Source organism: Pelodiscus sinensis, chromosome 15, assembly GCF_049634645.1.
Source record: "Pelodiscus sinensis isolate JC-2024 chromosome 15, ASM4963464v1, whole genome shotgun sequence".
Taxonomy (NCBI): Eukaryota; Metazoa; Chordata; order Testudines; family Trionychidae; genus Pelodiscus; species Pelodiscus sinensis.
In genome coordinates, this window is record NC_134725.1 from 32,383,982 (window position 1) to 32,399,450 (window position 15,469).

The 15,469-nt window shown below is 44.8% G+C and overlaps 1 protein-coding gene across 3 annotated transcripts in view; it reads right to left on the minus strand.

Moving 5' to 3' along the window:
• Positions 1-13,985, minus strand: part of ATP2A2 (ATPase sarcoplasmic/endoplasmic reticulum Ca2+ transporting 2) — a 103,592-nt gene extending 89,607 nt beyond the window's left edge. For 2 of the 3 annotated variants that reach the window (XM_075898597.1, XM_075898596.1), the window contains exons 1-3: positions 13,163-13,984; positions 12,012-12,029; positions 11,829-11,911 (exon numbers count right to left, since the gene is read on the minus strand). In XM_075898597.1, the coding sequence (XP_075754712.1) occupies positions 11,829-11,911; positions 12,012-12,029; positions 13,163-13,280 (219 nt within the window). In that variant the 5' untranslated portion in view covers positions 13,281-13,984. Of the gene's footprint in view, positions 1-11,828; positions 11,912-12,011; positions 12,030-13,162 lie in introns of all 3 variants that reach the window. The other variant, XM_075898595.1, reaches the window with a different exon arrangement.
• Positions 13,986-15,469: the final 1,484 nt, after the last annotated feature.

Genomic DNA, 15,469 nt, shown 5'->3' on the forward strand with positions numbered 1-15,469 from the left:
TGTGAGAATAGGTAAATAACTTTTCCATATTCACTTTCTCCATACCAGTCGTGATTTTGTAGACCTCTATCATACCTCCCCCCCCCCCCACTCTCCTCTTTTCTAAGATGAAAAGTCCAAGTCTTTTTAATCTCTCTTCATATGGGCCATGTTCCAAACCCCTAATCATTTTTGTTGCCCTTGTCTGAACCTTTTCCAATGCCAAAATATCTTTTTTGAGATGAGACGACCACATCTGCACACAGTACTCAAGACATGGTCATACCATGGTTTATATAGAGGCAATAAGATATTTTTTGTCTTATTCTCTATCCTTTTTTTAATGAGTCCTAACAATCTATTTGCTTTTTGACAGCCGCTGCACACTGAGTGGATGTTTTCAGAGAACTATCCACAAGGACTCCAAGATCTCTCCCTTGACTAATTGTAGCCAAATTAGTCCCCATCATATCGTATATATAGTTGGGATAAATGTAAAGTAATGTACAATGGAAAAATTATCAACATTAAATTTCATTTGCCATTTTGTTGCCCAATCACTTAGTTTGGTGAGATCTTTTTGAAGCTCTTCACAGTCTGCTTTGGTCTTAACTATCTGAGCAATTTGATATCATCTGCAAATGTTGACACCTCACTAGATCCTCTCTCTAGATCATTTATAAATAAGTTAAATAGGATGGGTCCCAGGACAGACCCTTGGGGGACACCATTAGTTCTGAAAATGGAACATTTATTCCTACCCTTTGTTTCCGGACTTTTAATCGGTTATCAATCCACAAAAGGACCTTCCCTCTTATCCCACGACAACTTACTTAAAAGCCTTTGGTGAGGGACCTTGTCAAAGTCTTTCTGGAAATCTAAGTATACTATATTCACTGGATCCCCTTGTCCACATGTTTGTTGACCACCTCAAAGAACTCTAGCAGATCAGTAAGGTATGATTTCCCTGTAAAGAAACCATGTTGACTTTCCTCCAACAAATTATATTCATCCATGTGTCTGACAATTTTATTCTGCACTGTAGGACAAGGCACCTAATGACTATATACGTGTAAGGCTTCAGATGAGGTTTGTGGTAGGGACGTAAAGGGCATGCTTGCTGGGGTAACTGGCACCTGACCCAGCCAGGGCAGCTCCCGACCCTCAGTGTGACATGTCACTTAAACATACAGTTTAGCCACTTAACCTTTTAAACAGGATTTTACATCCCTAGTTTGGAAATAGTACAGGGTTTTGGTCATATACAAATCTGAAGTACTTCAGGCACACAAAGGCATATCCATTGATTAAGTTGAGACAGAAATTCTGCCATAACCGAGGGGACAGTCTAATTCTTTAGTTAACATGCTGAACAGAGAGCCCATTAAGTGACAAATGGGAAAAATGTGTAGTACTACTTAGTGCCAGTAGTCCAGCAACAGCATTATAAATAACTGACAAACTCAGAATCACCTTACCAAGTGGCCAGAAAGCAAGCAGTTACTAAAGACACTATCATTCCACTATCGTACTGTATTAAAACTATTGCTCAATTGGGTTATGTGCTAAAATGTTAAAAAGGACGAAGGAGCAACAGCATGAGAGCCTTGAAGGGAAACAATCTGAACCACCAAAATGAGAGCAAATTGTATGAGCCTAGAGAAAACATTCAGTATTATGAAAAGCAAGGCATCTTCGTGTTAGGCTCAGTTTAGAGTGGTTGTATAGTATAGTTGAAGAGTACAGAGGTTTCTAGCTTCTGTTCTACCAGAATCTTTCATTGACTCATTGGCTGCATCTAAGACTAATCTTAACTGTATGCACAATGGAGGAAAAAAAAAAAAAAAAAAAAGCCACATTTCAGAGGGTATGTCTAGACTACATGCCTCTGTCGGCAGAGGCATGTAAAATAGGCTACTCAACATAGTCATAGGCTTCATTAAAATTAAAATGGCCACCACGCTGTGCCGGCTCAGCTGATCATCAGCACAGCACATGAGTCAAGATGCAGATTGGTCAACAGGGGAAGCCTTTGTCAACCGCTCCCTTATGCTTAGTGAAACAAGGTTTACAGGAGTGGTTGACAAAGGCTTCCCGTGTCGACCAATCCACGTCTTGACTCGCGTACTGTGCTGATTATCAGCTGAGCTGGCACAGCACGGTAGCCATTTTTATTTTAATGAAGCCAAGGATATTTAAATCCCCGCTTCACTATGTCGGGTGGCATGTAGTCTAGACATACCCCGAGGTCCTATGAGGAATAGGTAATTGTCTTTGAATATATAAAGCACTGGAAACACGAGTGCTTTTCCAACATACATATCTGCATGTTAGATTAGCCACATATAGATGTGGCTGCCTCAGTAAAAACTAAAATGTTATAGGAAAACTAGGGGGCTGTGCCCCTGTTTGCTATGCATGCCAATCCCTCCCCAACCCCATGCTATGGCCACTGCATGCATCAGCCCTCTTCATGGCTGATGGGAAATTTCCCCCTTCCCACCCTGCTCTCCATGGTAAAAGGAGTCTCCCCCCACCCTGCTCCAACTAGACTCCCCACAGGGTGTGGTTATTCCCCACTGAGAGGAACCCTCTGATAGCCCCATCCTCCCCAGAGCACACCCGTTGGAAGGAGCCATGGGGGGGTTCCGGATCAGGCTCCTCAACATGTTATGTTTGAGGGGAGGTAGTGCTGCCCAACCTTGTCCCTGTGACTCCCTGAGGAGCGGCAGCCCCTTCCCTTCCCCCAAAGGCGGGTCCGCTCTCTTCCAACCTTCTCTGTGGCTCCCCCTCAACCCCGTCTCAGCCCAACAGAGCTGCAATGATGTTATGCTGGTCCCCCATCCCCACTGCTTCCCATCCAGATGCCTCCAGCCTTGCATCTGCTTCTGGATCTGGGGCCCCACTGCTCCACAACACAGTGGGGAACTGATGCCTACCTCAGGCCAGGCTGCTAGCCCTGACAGGTGACAATCTAGAGAATTTGCTGGGCCACAGAAGGTCAGTATAGTCTAGCAGCATTACCAGCACTGTCACTGCTTACTGGGCTTCTAATACAATTAGAAGTAAATTAGAGCTAAACAGCAGAACACCAAGTACCAGGACTGCTGGCTGTAAACAAACTTTATAAGCTTGTGGGAAACTTGGCCACACCTATAAGTGGACATCCAGACACTAAGAAAGGGGTACAAAGTATGCACCAGTAACCAAGCCAGCAATAAACTGGATGATCATGAAAACAGTTAGAAAAAGTAAAAAAGTATTTTTATTTTCTAAAAAAAAGCCTCACTGTCAATTTTTAATACCAGCCCACATATGGTCTCAAATGACTAATCTATTATTACAGGCAGTCCCCAGGTTACGCACAAGATAGGGACTGTAGGTTTGTTCTTAAGTTGAATCTGTATGTAAGTCGGAACTGGCGTCAGCCGCTGCTGAAACTGATCAGTTTCAACCGCGGCTGAATCTGGACGCCAGTTCTGACTTACATACAGATTCAGCTTAAGAAACCCAGGCGTCCCCAAGTCAGCTGCTGCTGAAACTGATCAGTGGCTGATTCCAGGAAGCCTGTGGCAGAGCAATTCTGCCTCGGGCTTCCTGTAGTCAGCCGCTGGTCAATTTCAGCAGCGGCTGACTTGGGGACGCCTGGGGCAGAGCACCCCAGCTGCTCTGCCCCAGGCGTCCTGATTCAGCCGCTGCTGAAACTGACCAGCAGCGGCTGACTTGGGGACGCCTGGGGCAGAGCAGCTGGGGTGCTGCCGGGTTGGTCCGGAGCGGCGCTGCGGGACCAACCCGGCAGCCCCCAGCTGCTCTACCCCAGGGGTAGGCAAGAAAAGCTTGGTCTGCTGGGGGGAGGCACTAGCTGCACCCCCCCCCCCCCAGCAGACCAGGGAGAGAGGGGTGGCGGGACCACCCAAGTCCTCCACGGCTTTGCTCCGTCTCCCTGGTCTGCTGACCTGGGAGACGCGGAGCAAAGCCGCAGAGCACGCGGGCAGCGGGACAGTCCAGGCGCACCGTGGCTGTCCCACTGCTGGCGTGCTCCGAGGCTTTGCTCCCCATCTCCCTGGTCTGCTGGAGCCAGCGCAGTCCCAGATCCCCATCCACTGTCCCGCGCGCAGAAGGGCAGCAGGGGAACAAAGTCCCCAGTGCATGATTGACCAGCATTTTAGGTACTGCGCCGGCTGTTGGGGCAGAGGAGAGAGCAGCCCGCACACTTCTGGGACCTGGTGTGCAGCTGTAGAACTGTCCCGATGCCGCAGGAAGCCTGTGCTACCTCCGTTGACACTGGGAGTTCAGTGCGGCGTTCATCTTGGGGGCTGCAGGCAGCGAGGCGGGTTCTCATGAAAATTTTTCTGAGGCCCAGTATTTTTTCCCTAGGGGCCAGTACTGGGCTGCGGACCACAGTTTGGGAAACGCTGGAATACAGTATACAAAGAGTGGAAGTTCAGAAATGAAATCCATTACCCAGGAAATGATACCTACTGATCCACTAGAAAAACTGGAGTCTTGGCAGTGGGCAAAACAGAGGGTTTTTCCCCCCCACTTGAGAATGTCTACCTCAGATGCAAAAATATTAAAACAAAATGTCACCCTACCAATAAAAGGTCTTAGACCAGTTAAAATGGATTCCTTTTACCTTTCCAACCTTCTGATAAGGAAGATGGGAGGGAGCAGAAAGCTTATTTTCCCAGATCATTTTTATTTTTAACATGTAATATATTTTGAGGGGGAAAAACCTAACAGTGCCTGAAAACTATCACCTTTTTTGTATTTCTCTAGAGTCCAGTCTGGACTATGTGAATAGTGCATGTTTTTATTTAAATGAGTCTATTTTACTGGATAGTACAAATGTAATGTACAAATTAATAGGGGGCATTTTATTTGTGGTAACAAGAAATGATTCTACGCATAAAATTGCCAGAGAGTAAGATTTTCATTTGACAAGTTTCACTCTGTTACTTATGATGAGATCAAAACTTTCCTTGCTAATTGTTACTGAAAAATAAAAAACTCGACTGTTATAAAGGAAAACTTTTGTTATTGAGTTAACAGACTGCAACTACATGCAGCATGTGTGACCCCATGTTTCTGAATATACAATTGCTTTGCTATGTACTTAATGGCAGCAGAAAAAAAGCAGTAGCATTTGGGAATTTAAGTTCTTACACTTCTACAAGAGAACATTTTTAAAAGGTTCATAAATTACTTTTGAAAGCTCTGATCTTTCATCATCATCTGATATCTTAGGTGAACCTGCATAATCTGAGTTTTGCTAACCAAGCGTTATACACCAACATTATCGGTAGCTTATGCAACATGCACTCATTATTCCAGATCTAATAATCAGCTTGTTCTCAGGATGTTTTAAGACAATCCTGAAGTCCTTGCATAGAAAATTCTCTTCAGTGGTGCAGTTTTCCATACTTGAGGACTAAAACATCAGTCTATACATACCAATTAGGGATGTGTATAATGCACGTCTTTACTGGGCTACATTCACAACAACGTGCAGGTTGGACCTCTCTGGTCCAGCATCATCAGGATCTGACCGGTACCGAATGAAAGAATTTGATGGACATGAGGAGGTCTCCTGCTACCAAGCCCAATGCCTAACCCTCACTCACCCACAATCTGGCTGGGCTGCTTGCCCAGCTGCTGTCAACTCTTTAGGCAGCACAGGTTCCGGCTCCTGCCATGGTTCCCTGCCCCTATGCTGTCGGAGGCTGCTGCAAAGATCACACTGTCTTCAGCCAAGCTACTGAACTTGTGCCATCCCTGGCTGGCCCACCAGCCCTTAGGCTCCTAGACTGTCTGGTTCAGAAACATCTGTGGACCTGCCAGATGATGGGTGTTACCAGACCAGAGTAAGGATTACATTTTGATTAATCGAACAGTTAATGGGATTTCCATTGACTATTTGATGGGTTGATTAAGAACTTCCACATTCTGTGTTTGAAATGTACAAGAGCCCCAGTGGGGCTTGTACATTTCAAAGCTGGCCCACTGCCTGGAGCCCGGTGCCAGCAGGACTCCCCACTTGGCTCTGGGCTCCACATGGCATTCCATCTTTGAAATGTACAGGAGCCCAAGCAGGGACTCTTATACATTTCAAAGTTGGCCACTGCTGAGCTCCTGCCCCCTCTCATAGAACTGGAAGGAACCAGCTTTTAAGCTGGCTCCCTCCAGCACCCTTTCTTCCCCCACTTGCTGCCTCTTTGTAATAGAGGAAGCAAGGGCGGGAAGCAACTAGTTGACTACATCCCTAAACCAGAGAATGCAGGTTTTTGGAGGTACAACCTATACAATTTTAATCTAACACTATAACTAGAACATTTCCAGAGCTCCCATCTGTAAGCCTGATTTGGTTTAAAGGGGTTGGTAATAGCAGTAGTAAATAACGCTCATTTTATGATCCTGTAATTTAGGCAACCAGTTAGAAATACTTTACCTAGTTTCTCATATTGGACACGGTGTAGTCTATTGCATTAGGAAAACATTAAGGTTGCATGGCGAAGTGCAAAAGTCAGATAGTGCAGGTTACTTTTAACTCTGCTCTCTTGTAGGTATATGTGCATTATACTACACTAAATGATTTACTATTTATTAAACATTTTTGACATTAAACAATAAGTCAGTCTTACAACATATTCTAGATTAAATGCACTCAAGAAAATAAGCTTGCCTGTAAATTCTTGCTAACGGGCTCATTCTCTGAATTGTAACCAAGAGAGAGCTAACTAAGCCAGTGGTGTTGCACACGTGGATCCCTTTGCTGAAACTTACTCCTGTGAAGTCCTATAGATTCTGGTAAGACATTTTGGGAAGAGTCCATGCCTACCCAAGATTTTTTTTGTTGGGTCAGGTGAATTACTTAAAAAAACATATCTCGGGGAGAAGAAAAAAGTTAAGTCATATACTTGAGGAACAGGACAATGAAGATGGTCCATAATGCAAGAATGAAAAGTTACAAAAGTATATGCATCTAAGGCTTTAGAATAGCAAATCTCTTTAATATCCAACATACCACATATACAACTCAATAGGTACTTAACATATCATTTTAGTAATTTAAATAAGTAAAGATATAATGGGCTACGATGTCACTACTATACAGTACCTGCCTACTACCAAACTGCAATCCATATAACTCCAGTTGGTGTACAAACTACAACTTGAGAATCACTAATATTACTGTAAGATATGTAAGAATAAGTATGTAATACAATAATAAAGATGGAGAGGCAAGGTGTCATGTGCAAGCTTAACTTTCTCAATTCCTTACTTGAGTGCTTATGCATGCAGTAACATAAGGGAGTTTTAAAACAATGGATGCCTGCACAATATAGAAGACATTCTCTTGCAAGAAAAATATTCCATACAGAACCCCCTATTCCATATACCTTGCAAAGTCCACCAGGGGAACCTTAGAAGTTGGGCAGTTTTTAATCTTACAAGATGAGCAATGAAAGAACAAAGATCTCTCTAGAGATCTAGCACAATTAATACTTGCCAACATTATGGTTTTTACAGCACAAGTAATTTAACTATGCACTGGTGTCTTACAGGCCTCCTTGAAGACATGGAAACAAAAAACAGGACTAGCACTTTAAAGATTAACAAGATGGTTTATTAGGTGATGAGCTTTCGTGAGCCAGACCAAGACACTGTGTGATTTTCAAAGACTGAACTCTCAACACAAAACCAATTTTCACTGGGACACTCAAACACACTTCACAATCAAGAGTATTTCCTTGCCTAATTCCAACACTGAACCTCTTAAGATGGTTCAGCAATAATGCAGTTCAAAAAATACTTTTCAGAGATTAAAAAAAAAGTTGTTGCAAAGTATATTTCTCCTTCCCCTCATACATATGCTCAAAGGCATTAGAACCATTCTGTTACAAAACTTTCTGAATGTTTAATTTTTGGACAAAGACCAGGTCCATAAAATTTCAGCTGAGGTGAACTTTCAGAAAGTTACAAACTGAAAATGAGGATGACAACAGCAGCTATTATGCAATTTCAACTTTACTTCCTGCTACTGCTATACAAGGCTTTGTTATCATCCAAGAATTAGTTATAGCTGTCTCCCTGATCAACGAGATTACAGAAAATATTTTAGGGTTACTCACAACATATTACAGTAATCCAAATTAGTAAAATCTGTTTCTGATCTTGCTCCCGTTGAAGTACGTTAACTTCAAAAGAAACTCTGTGTGCTGCCAAAGACTTAACAATACATAAACCAGGACTTCGGATTCCCAGTTTTAACCAAAAAGATGGTGTCTAAAGCATCCATGACAACAACAAATTTGTTTAACCCAACACACACTAGAAAAAACACCAGAAATGGTTCCTTGTATTTAAACAGTTGCCTACATGGAGCAGAAATGCATACCACAAAGGTATGATCTGAGGAAGTGGGTCTGGCCCACGAAAGCTCATCATCTAATAAACCATTTTGTTAGTCTTTAAAGTGCTACATTGTCCTGCATTTTGCTACCACAAAGGTGTGATTTCTAAAGTGCATTAATGTATTGCATAATAATTGGTTCATGTAGACTATCTGTTTGGGCGTACTAGAGATTCCCAAATCCATTTTAAAGTAGTATTCTATTAAAGAGCGGTACAGGTCATCATAAATTACTCATTCCAGCAAAGAGGAACACCCCCCCCCCCCCGGCTCTCCAAAATCTAAATTTTGGACATTATATATTATATAAAGCTCAAAAATTGCTAAAAATAAGCCTCTCCCCCTCCAAAATTATATCACTAGATTCCAAAAAGCAAAGCCCCTACAGATTAAGGCAACTAAAGTGACCCTGATGCACTTCATTTTAAAACTAAAAATCAGTTAATACTCTGTGTACACTTCTTGTCACCTAAAAAAACTGCTTGTGGTTTTCACATAATATTGTAATTGTAGTATTACAAACCCTCATTCATTTTTCAAGACTTAGGCCATCTAGTTACCAATGATTACCATATATTATAAATTGTGCTAAATCATCCTCAGGATAGTGATCCAATGCTAAAGATTAAATTTTACCTCAACAATATGTACAATTTATCTTTCCATGTAACATTTAAAATTCCCTCAGTAGCAGTTAAAGGCCATAAGTTTCATACCTGCTGTATACTTAGAAATGAAGAGCTTTCAGAACTAGTATCTGAGTTAAAATTATTTGATTGTCTCAAATATTTTATGGAACAAAAATGTGTGTGAACTTAGCATAGTTGCTTGAAAGATACCAGAACTCAATTAAAATCTAATAAAGCTTTTATAAAGAGTAAAAATCAAGCCCCAAGAAAAAACAAAACAAAACAGAAGAACTTATAAAATTATCTTTGACTCTTACAGAAACACCAGAAGCAAGCAAAAATGGGAGTGAAGTAGTCATAGAATAATGCCAATACAAATATTACTAGAAGTATTTCTATTTTAGCTAACAATTTTCAGGCCAGGTGCTTAATATGTTTTACAAGTATATGTTCCCCACTTTTAAAGGAGTGGAAACTTCAGGCATAGAAATCTGAAGTAATCCTTTCCAAGGTCCACAGGTCACATCAAACTGAGGAAAGAACCTAAATATCTTAGCATTATATCCTGTACTAGAGTCACTAACTGAGCAGAATTACTTCAGCAAACTAGAAGGTGAACGCTTATCTTGTTGTTTAATAAATTCAGTAAACATATTAGCAAACTGCATTTGGCCTTGTATATTATTTTAGCTTTGTCAGTTTAGCACAGTGTTTAAATACTCTGTTAGCTCACAACACAATTTCCACTTTGGTGAATCTGATGTTGGAAATGAAGCTGGATGTACATTACTAGTAGTAACTCACGCATTATAAAATTCCACTACTTTTTAGAATAATCACTCTTTCCCACTCTAGTTCTGATGGATGCAACGTTCATACCATTTACAAAATCCTACCTACCTCCCACTGAAAAACTAGATTTTCAGTCTAGGGATGTTAAATATCGGTTAACTGAAGAGTTGATTAACCTCATGAATACTTATCAGTTATTCAACTAGTGAGGTTGGCAGCCAGTGTGCTCCGGCCCCCACTACCGAGGAGCCCCCTGCTACACAGCAGCAGCACAGGGTGCCAGATGGGAGCTGGTCCGTGAGGCAAGCCAGTTTAAAAGAAACAGCTTCCCTTGCAGACCATCTGCCTGTTGCCCCATGCTACTGCCTCTGATACAGAGGCAGCAGCAGCCCCAGTCCAGGTGGAGGTCTGAGCTCCTGGACCCAGCATGAAGAACTGAGCCAGGCTACCTGCCCACCTGGGTCCTAATACACTTTAAATGCAGAGCCACAACAGGAGTAGGTCGCAGACCCAGCGCAGGCTGGGACTGCGCCAGGCTGCTGGCCAGCCTGCTAAAAAATTAACTGGTGGAGGGGTCGAGGGGTGGGGAGGAGAGAATGCATGTAGTCTATACCATTAACGTATAAGCTTTTGCTTATCAGTTAATCAACTACACAATTAGATCACTAGTTCAGCCATTTGTCAAAATTGCTACTGCCAGCCATATTTCCGCCCAAGAAATATCAAAGTGATTAGAATGTATCTTATTCCATAGGCAAACTCAATGCGAATCCTTGTTGAAACCCTCTTTTTTGAAACTGTTATTAGTTTTGTATTATCAGAAGCCTTCACTGGCCCAGAATCAGCAATGCACAACAGGAGAGAAACAGGTTCTTAAAAATCATCTCAGTTTAAGGCTGATCATTTGCCTCAGTCTATCTTCATAGTCACTGTCGGCAGACAGGATACTGGGCTAGCCTTTGGTCTGACCCAGTATGGCCGTTTTTGTTTATAATTTGTTGAACTTTGGCAGAGGGCTATACTGCTAGAAATCAACACAAATTCCACTTTATTAATTTAGCTAATAAAAGACTAACATCTATTTTTCTGATCACAGTTAAGCTACAATTCCTCAGGTGGAAGTCAATGTCTATTTGGCAGATTTAACTAACAATTTCTAGCATTTTGCACATTATTTAAGAAAAACAAACAGAAACCAATCATTCTTTTCTATAACATGTTAAGAACATATGCAGCACCAACACCTTTCTCCAGTATTTAGGTTTCAATTCTTTTCCAGTTCCTTAGCAACCATATATCCCATATACACTGCATAAAGAACCTACTCAAACATATATTTAAAAAAAATAATTTAGTATATTTTGTCCTTTCAATTCTGTATGCAAGATGAGGAGTTTACTTTACAAAAAGACTATCCAAAGGTCAATTACCAAATTTGGTCAACCATGGTGCCATCATTGCTGTCATCATTCTTGTCACTGTCAAAAGCAACAACTGTCACCTTGCTATTATCAGGGAGAGAAGGCAACTGAAATATTCCCGATGCAAATTCTATTTACAGTTTGCACTTTACCCACAAACCTTTCCAGTGGTCATTCATTAAGCCTGATTAGGATCAAATCAAAAGCAAAAACAATGACCAGCCAAACTCATAATCATGGTTGGTTTTAAAAGCCAACAAAAAAAAGGACTGGGAAATTCCATCTCAAGTATGTATACAAATCTGATTGATTTTTATCTCTACATGCTTTTCACAATTCTGGGTCTGGTTTAATTGTATGGAAGAGAATTATATACAACATATATGTAGTGTATACAGAAAATTAATGTCTAAAACATGCAAAAGTTAACCTTAGCAGGATAACCAATTTAAAAACTTGCATGCAATTTATTTTTTTTCCTCATAGTAGAACTTGTGTAAATTAAGGAATAACCCTTTCCTTCAATATTTTATATACACATACAGTATCCTCATTTGTTCAACGTGTGAAAAGTCTGAAAAATATTTTACTTACAAAAGATATACAAGCTGCCAACAGTAAAATTCTAACTAGTAAGTCTTCAAATTGTTCAATCACAAGCTCAAGTAAGGATTTTCCTGCAAAATATAAAAGGCAGACATATTGCATTTTAAATATACACAGAAAGAGGCAAAATTATGGATAAGAAACATCAAAAGATTGTGCAATCTTTCTTACCTTCTTCAGCAGGTAATTCTGCAAGAAGCACAGATTTTCCCAAGGATCATGTCAAAGAGAAAAGGGTGTTAGATAATTATTTAGCTATTATAAAACATAGAATCATAGAATACTAGGACTGGAAGGGACCTCAAGAGGTCAGAGTCCAGTCCCCTGCCCTCATGGCAGGATCCAGTACTGTCTAGATCATCTCTGATAGACATTTATCTAACCTACGCTTAAATATCTGCAGAGATGGAGATTCCACATCCAACATTAAAGATTATTTCTGAGCTAGCTAAAATGCTACAAAACTAAATTCTATCCGATCATATAGATATGAAGTTCATATTTGAAAGCAATGCTAAGTAGTATAATTAAGGTGCCACTTTTCAACAAGAATTGGAATGGGCCTTGCTAATTCTGCCATTTATGCTGAATACATTTTAGCAACGATCTAGTGAAGTAACAATTCAATCAAGTCATCTCTCTTGCCTACTATATTACTTCTGGTGCTGCTGCATGCAAAGAGCCACAGGCTTCAACCGTGCTTTCGACTCCAGCAGAACACTGACTTCCCTTCACATCCACTTTACCAAAAACTAAGACAAGTACTTCACTATCTCATCTTTCTATTTAAGAACTGCCGTCTCCCCATCTATTACCTCTCTCTGTAAATCGGTTCTGCAATGCAACTGGCACAAAAGAAAGCTATAGAAATAAAGCCCCGCTGCATTGTTTTCTGAACATTTTAACACCACCACCAAAGCACCCTTGATTCTGAGTCAAAGAACGACGTTTGGCTGGGAGCGTTGGGAACCGTAAAGAAAATGAAGGTCATTACAGGATAAAAGGAGGCACACACAAAAAAGCGTGTGCTTTATTTAAGGATAGAAGCGGATTTCCCAACAAGGTGAAAGGAAACCGAGGTGGCACCCTCCACGCTGAAGCAACCCGGAGCGCCCAGGGTATAAAAGAAACCCACGAGGTGGAGTTCAAGTCAGCCATCTTCTCTCTCCCTCGCTCCTATTCCGGGTCCTGAGTCAGATGCCGGCATCGCACACACAGGTTAGGCCTTGCAACAGGGCCCTAAGGAGGATGAGAGGGAGAAAGAGGCTCCCACCACGCGGCGGCAGCTTCCCCCCAGCAGCGGCAGGCCGTGGGTCACCTACCGTTGGCGCCCCATCTCTCCTTGAGCTTCTTGACTTGCTCCAGGCTGAGCCCCGTGCTCTCGTTCACGCCGAAATAAGCCAAAACTTCCTCCACCGTCTTGGTGTGAGCGTTCTCCATGGCCGGGCCGGCAAATGGTGTCTCTCCTCCGCTTCCTCCTTCTCAGCAGCCGCCGCCGCCGGTCCTCCCCTCAGCCCGCTCGGTGCCTCGCTCTCTCCCCCAGCGGGTCCCCAGCCGCCCCCGGGGGCTTCTCACCATAGACCTACACCGCAATAGGGATCCTGGGAGCGCTCCTCTCCGGCACCCCCCTTCGCTCCGCACCGGGGGGACTCGCCCCCGCCCGCGAGGGAACACAGCCGCCCCCTGCACTTCCTAGAGCCGGGCTGAGCGGCACTCCCCTGCCCGGCAGCCGTTTGGGGGCCACGAGGCAAGGCCGCCTCGCTCTCTCCGGGACGCGCTGGGGTACCAACCGCCCCCGCCGCACTCGTGGAGGGAATTTAGCCCCCCCCCCCCGTTTCTCCTCAGTCGGGGACCTGTCCCTGCCGCCGCCCGGGGGTGCGAAGGAATCGTATCGCCCCGCGCTCCTCGGAGGGGTGTGAAATGCCCTGGCTCCTCTAGGGGGCGGAGCTGCCCTGGGGGTCGTTAACCGCCCCCGGTCCCTCTAGGGGAGAGCGTGCAGTGCCCCGCGGGTGGGATCCGCTCCCGGCGCGCTCCAGCGGGCGGTGTAGCCTAGGCCGCTGTCCCCGGCTCGCGGCGCTGCTAGTGCTGCTGCTCCGCTCCCTCCCCAGCGCGGGCTGAGCCAGCGGCGGCTGCTCTAATAGAATTTATCGGAGCCAACTCGCCGCTGCCCCTCTCGCGGCCGCGGCATGTGGACGCCGCTCATTGGCCGCCAGCGGGGAACGGGGAGGAGGGAGCAGCCCCGCCCGTCCGAACCCGGATCCCAAACGCTACCAGCAAGCAAGGGCCCGCCCGCACCGCGACTCTGCGGAGCGCCGTGTCCCTCGCCGCTGGGACCAGCACGCGGGCGGGCGCCAAAAGGAAAAAGGCCGCCGCGACCGCTTCCCTGCCAACGCGGCTCTGTGAGGCGCGGGAGCAGCCTCCAGTGGGCTGGCGGCTTGCCCCGGCGTGACCGCCAGCGGCTGCTCCCTGCCCTTGCGTGAACCTCGCTACGGCCGGGGCGGGTGGAAGGCTGGCCTGTCCCACTGGCCTGATAGGAGCCGCGCCCCGGCATGGCGTGGGGGAGGGACCCCCTGTCCTAAGAGCCCCCCAGCACGGCAGGGGGGTGCCCCTCTTCTGAAAAGACCCGGGCTGGGCCAGGGCTGACCCCTGTCCTGACAGGCACCTGCATCCCGATAGCCCCCCAGCACAGTGCAGGGAGCTGCCTTTTGTTCCGTCCGGCCCCCAGCATGGTGGGGGGCTGCCCCCTGTCTTGACAGCCCCCTGCATCGTGACACCAGCCCCCCCCCCCTCAGCACAATGCAGGGAGCTCATTCTTGTTCTGTCAGCAATGTGGGGGGTTTGTCCCCTGTTCTGTCAGGTCCCCTGGCATGCGAGGAGCTGCCTTATATCCTGACAAGCTCCTGTGCTGACACAACCTGCATCCTGACAGCACCGCAGCACAGTGCAGGAAGCTGCCCCTATCCTGACAGGATCCTCAACTTGGTGTGTGTGTGTGTGTGGGCAACACAGGTAAGAGAATGGGGACGAGTGGAGCAGAGAGAGAGGTGGGATGGAAAAGTCCCTCCCTGTCCCCAGCCCAGCCACAACTTGATTCTCCCCTGCCATTATCCCAACATTAACTAGGTCCCCACTAACCCCTCTCAATGTCCCTTACAAAGCCTCAATTCCCACCCCTCACCAATCCTAATACCCCCACACGCACACTTCTGGCTCACACTGTACACAATATGTCCAAACTGACATACAAGCAGTGTGTCACCAACATACACACATACATGCACCATCTCATGCTCAATACCACAATGAGTGACCAATGCCCTTCAACGAAACTCAAAATGCAACAGTAACTGACGTACCCAGTCACAGACTTCAAGTAACAGATATAATACATGCCATGGATTGAGGGACACCAACTCCAGCTGATGTGGGGGGGTATGTTCACACTATAATCACAAGGTGTGATTGCAGCTTGTGTAGACATAACTGAACTACCTTTAATCTAGCTAACTCAATATCAGAGCAGTAAAGACATTGCAGCTCAGGCTTCAGCCTGGGCTGGACAAGCTTGCACAGAATTCTGGGTAATTATTCAGGCTGCTAACCTGCACTGCCACATGGACTTTTACAAC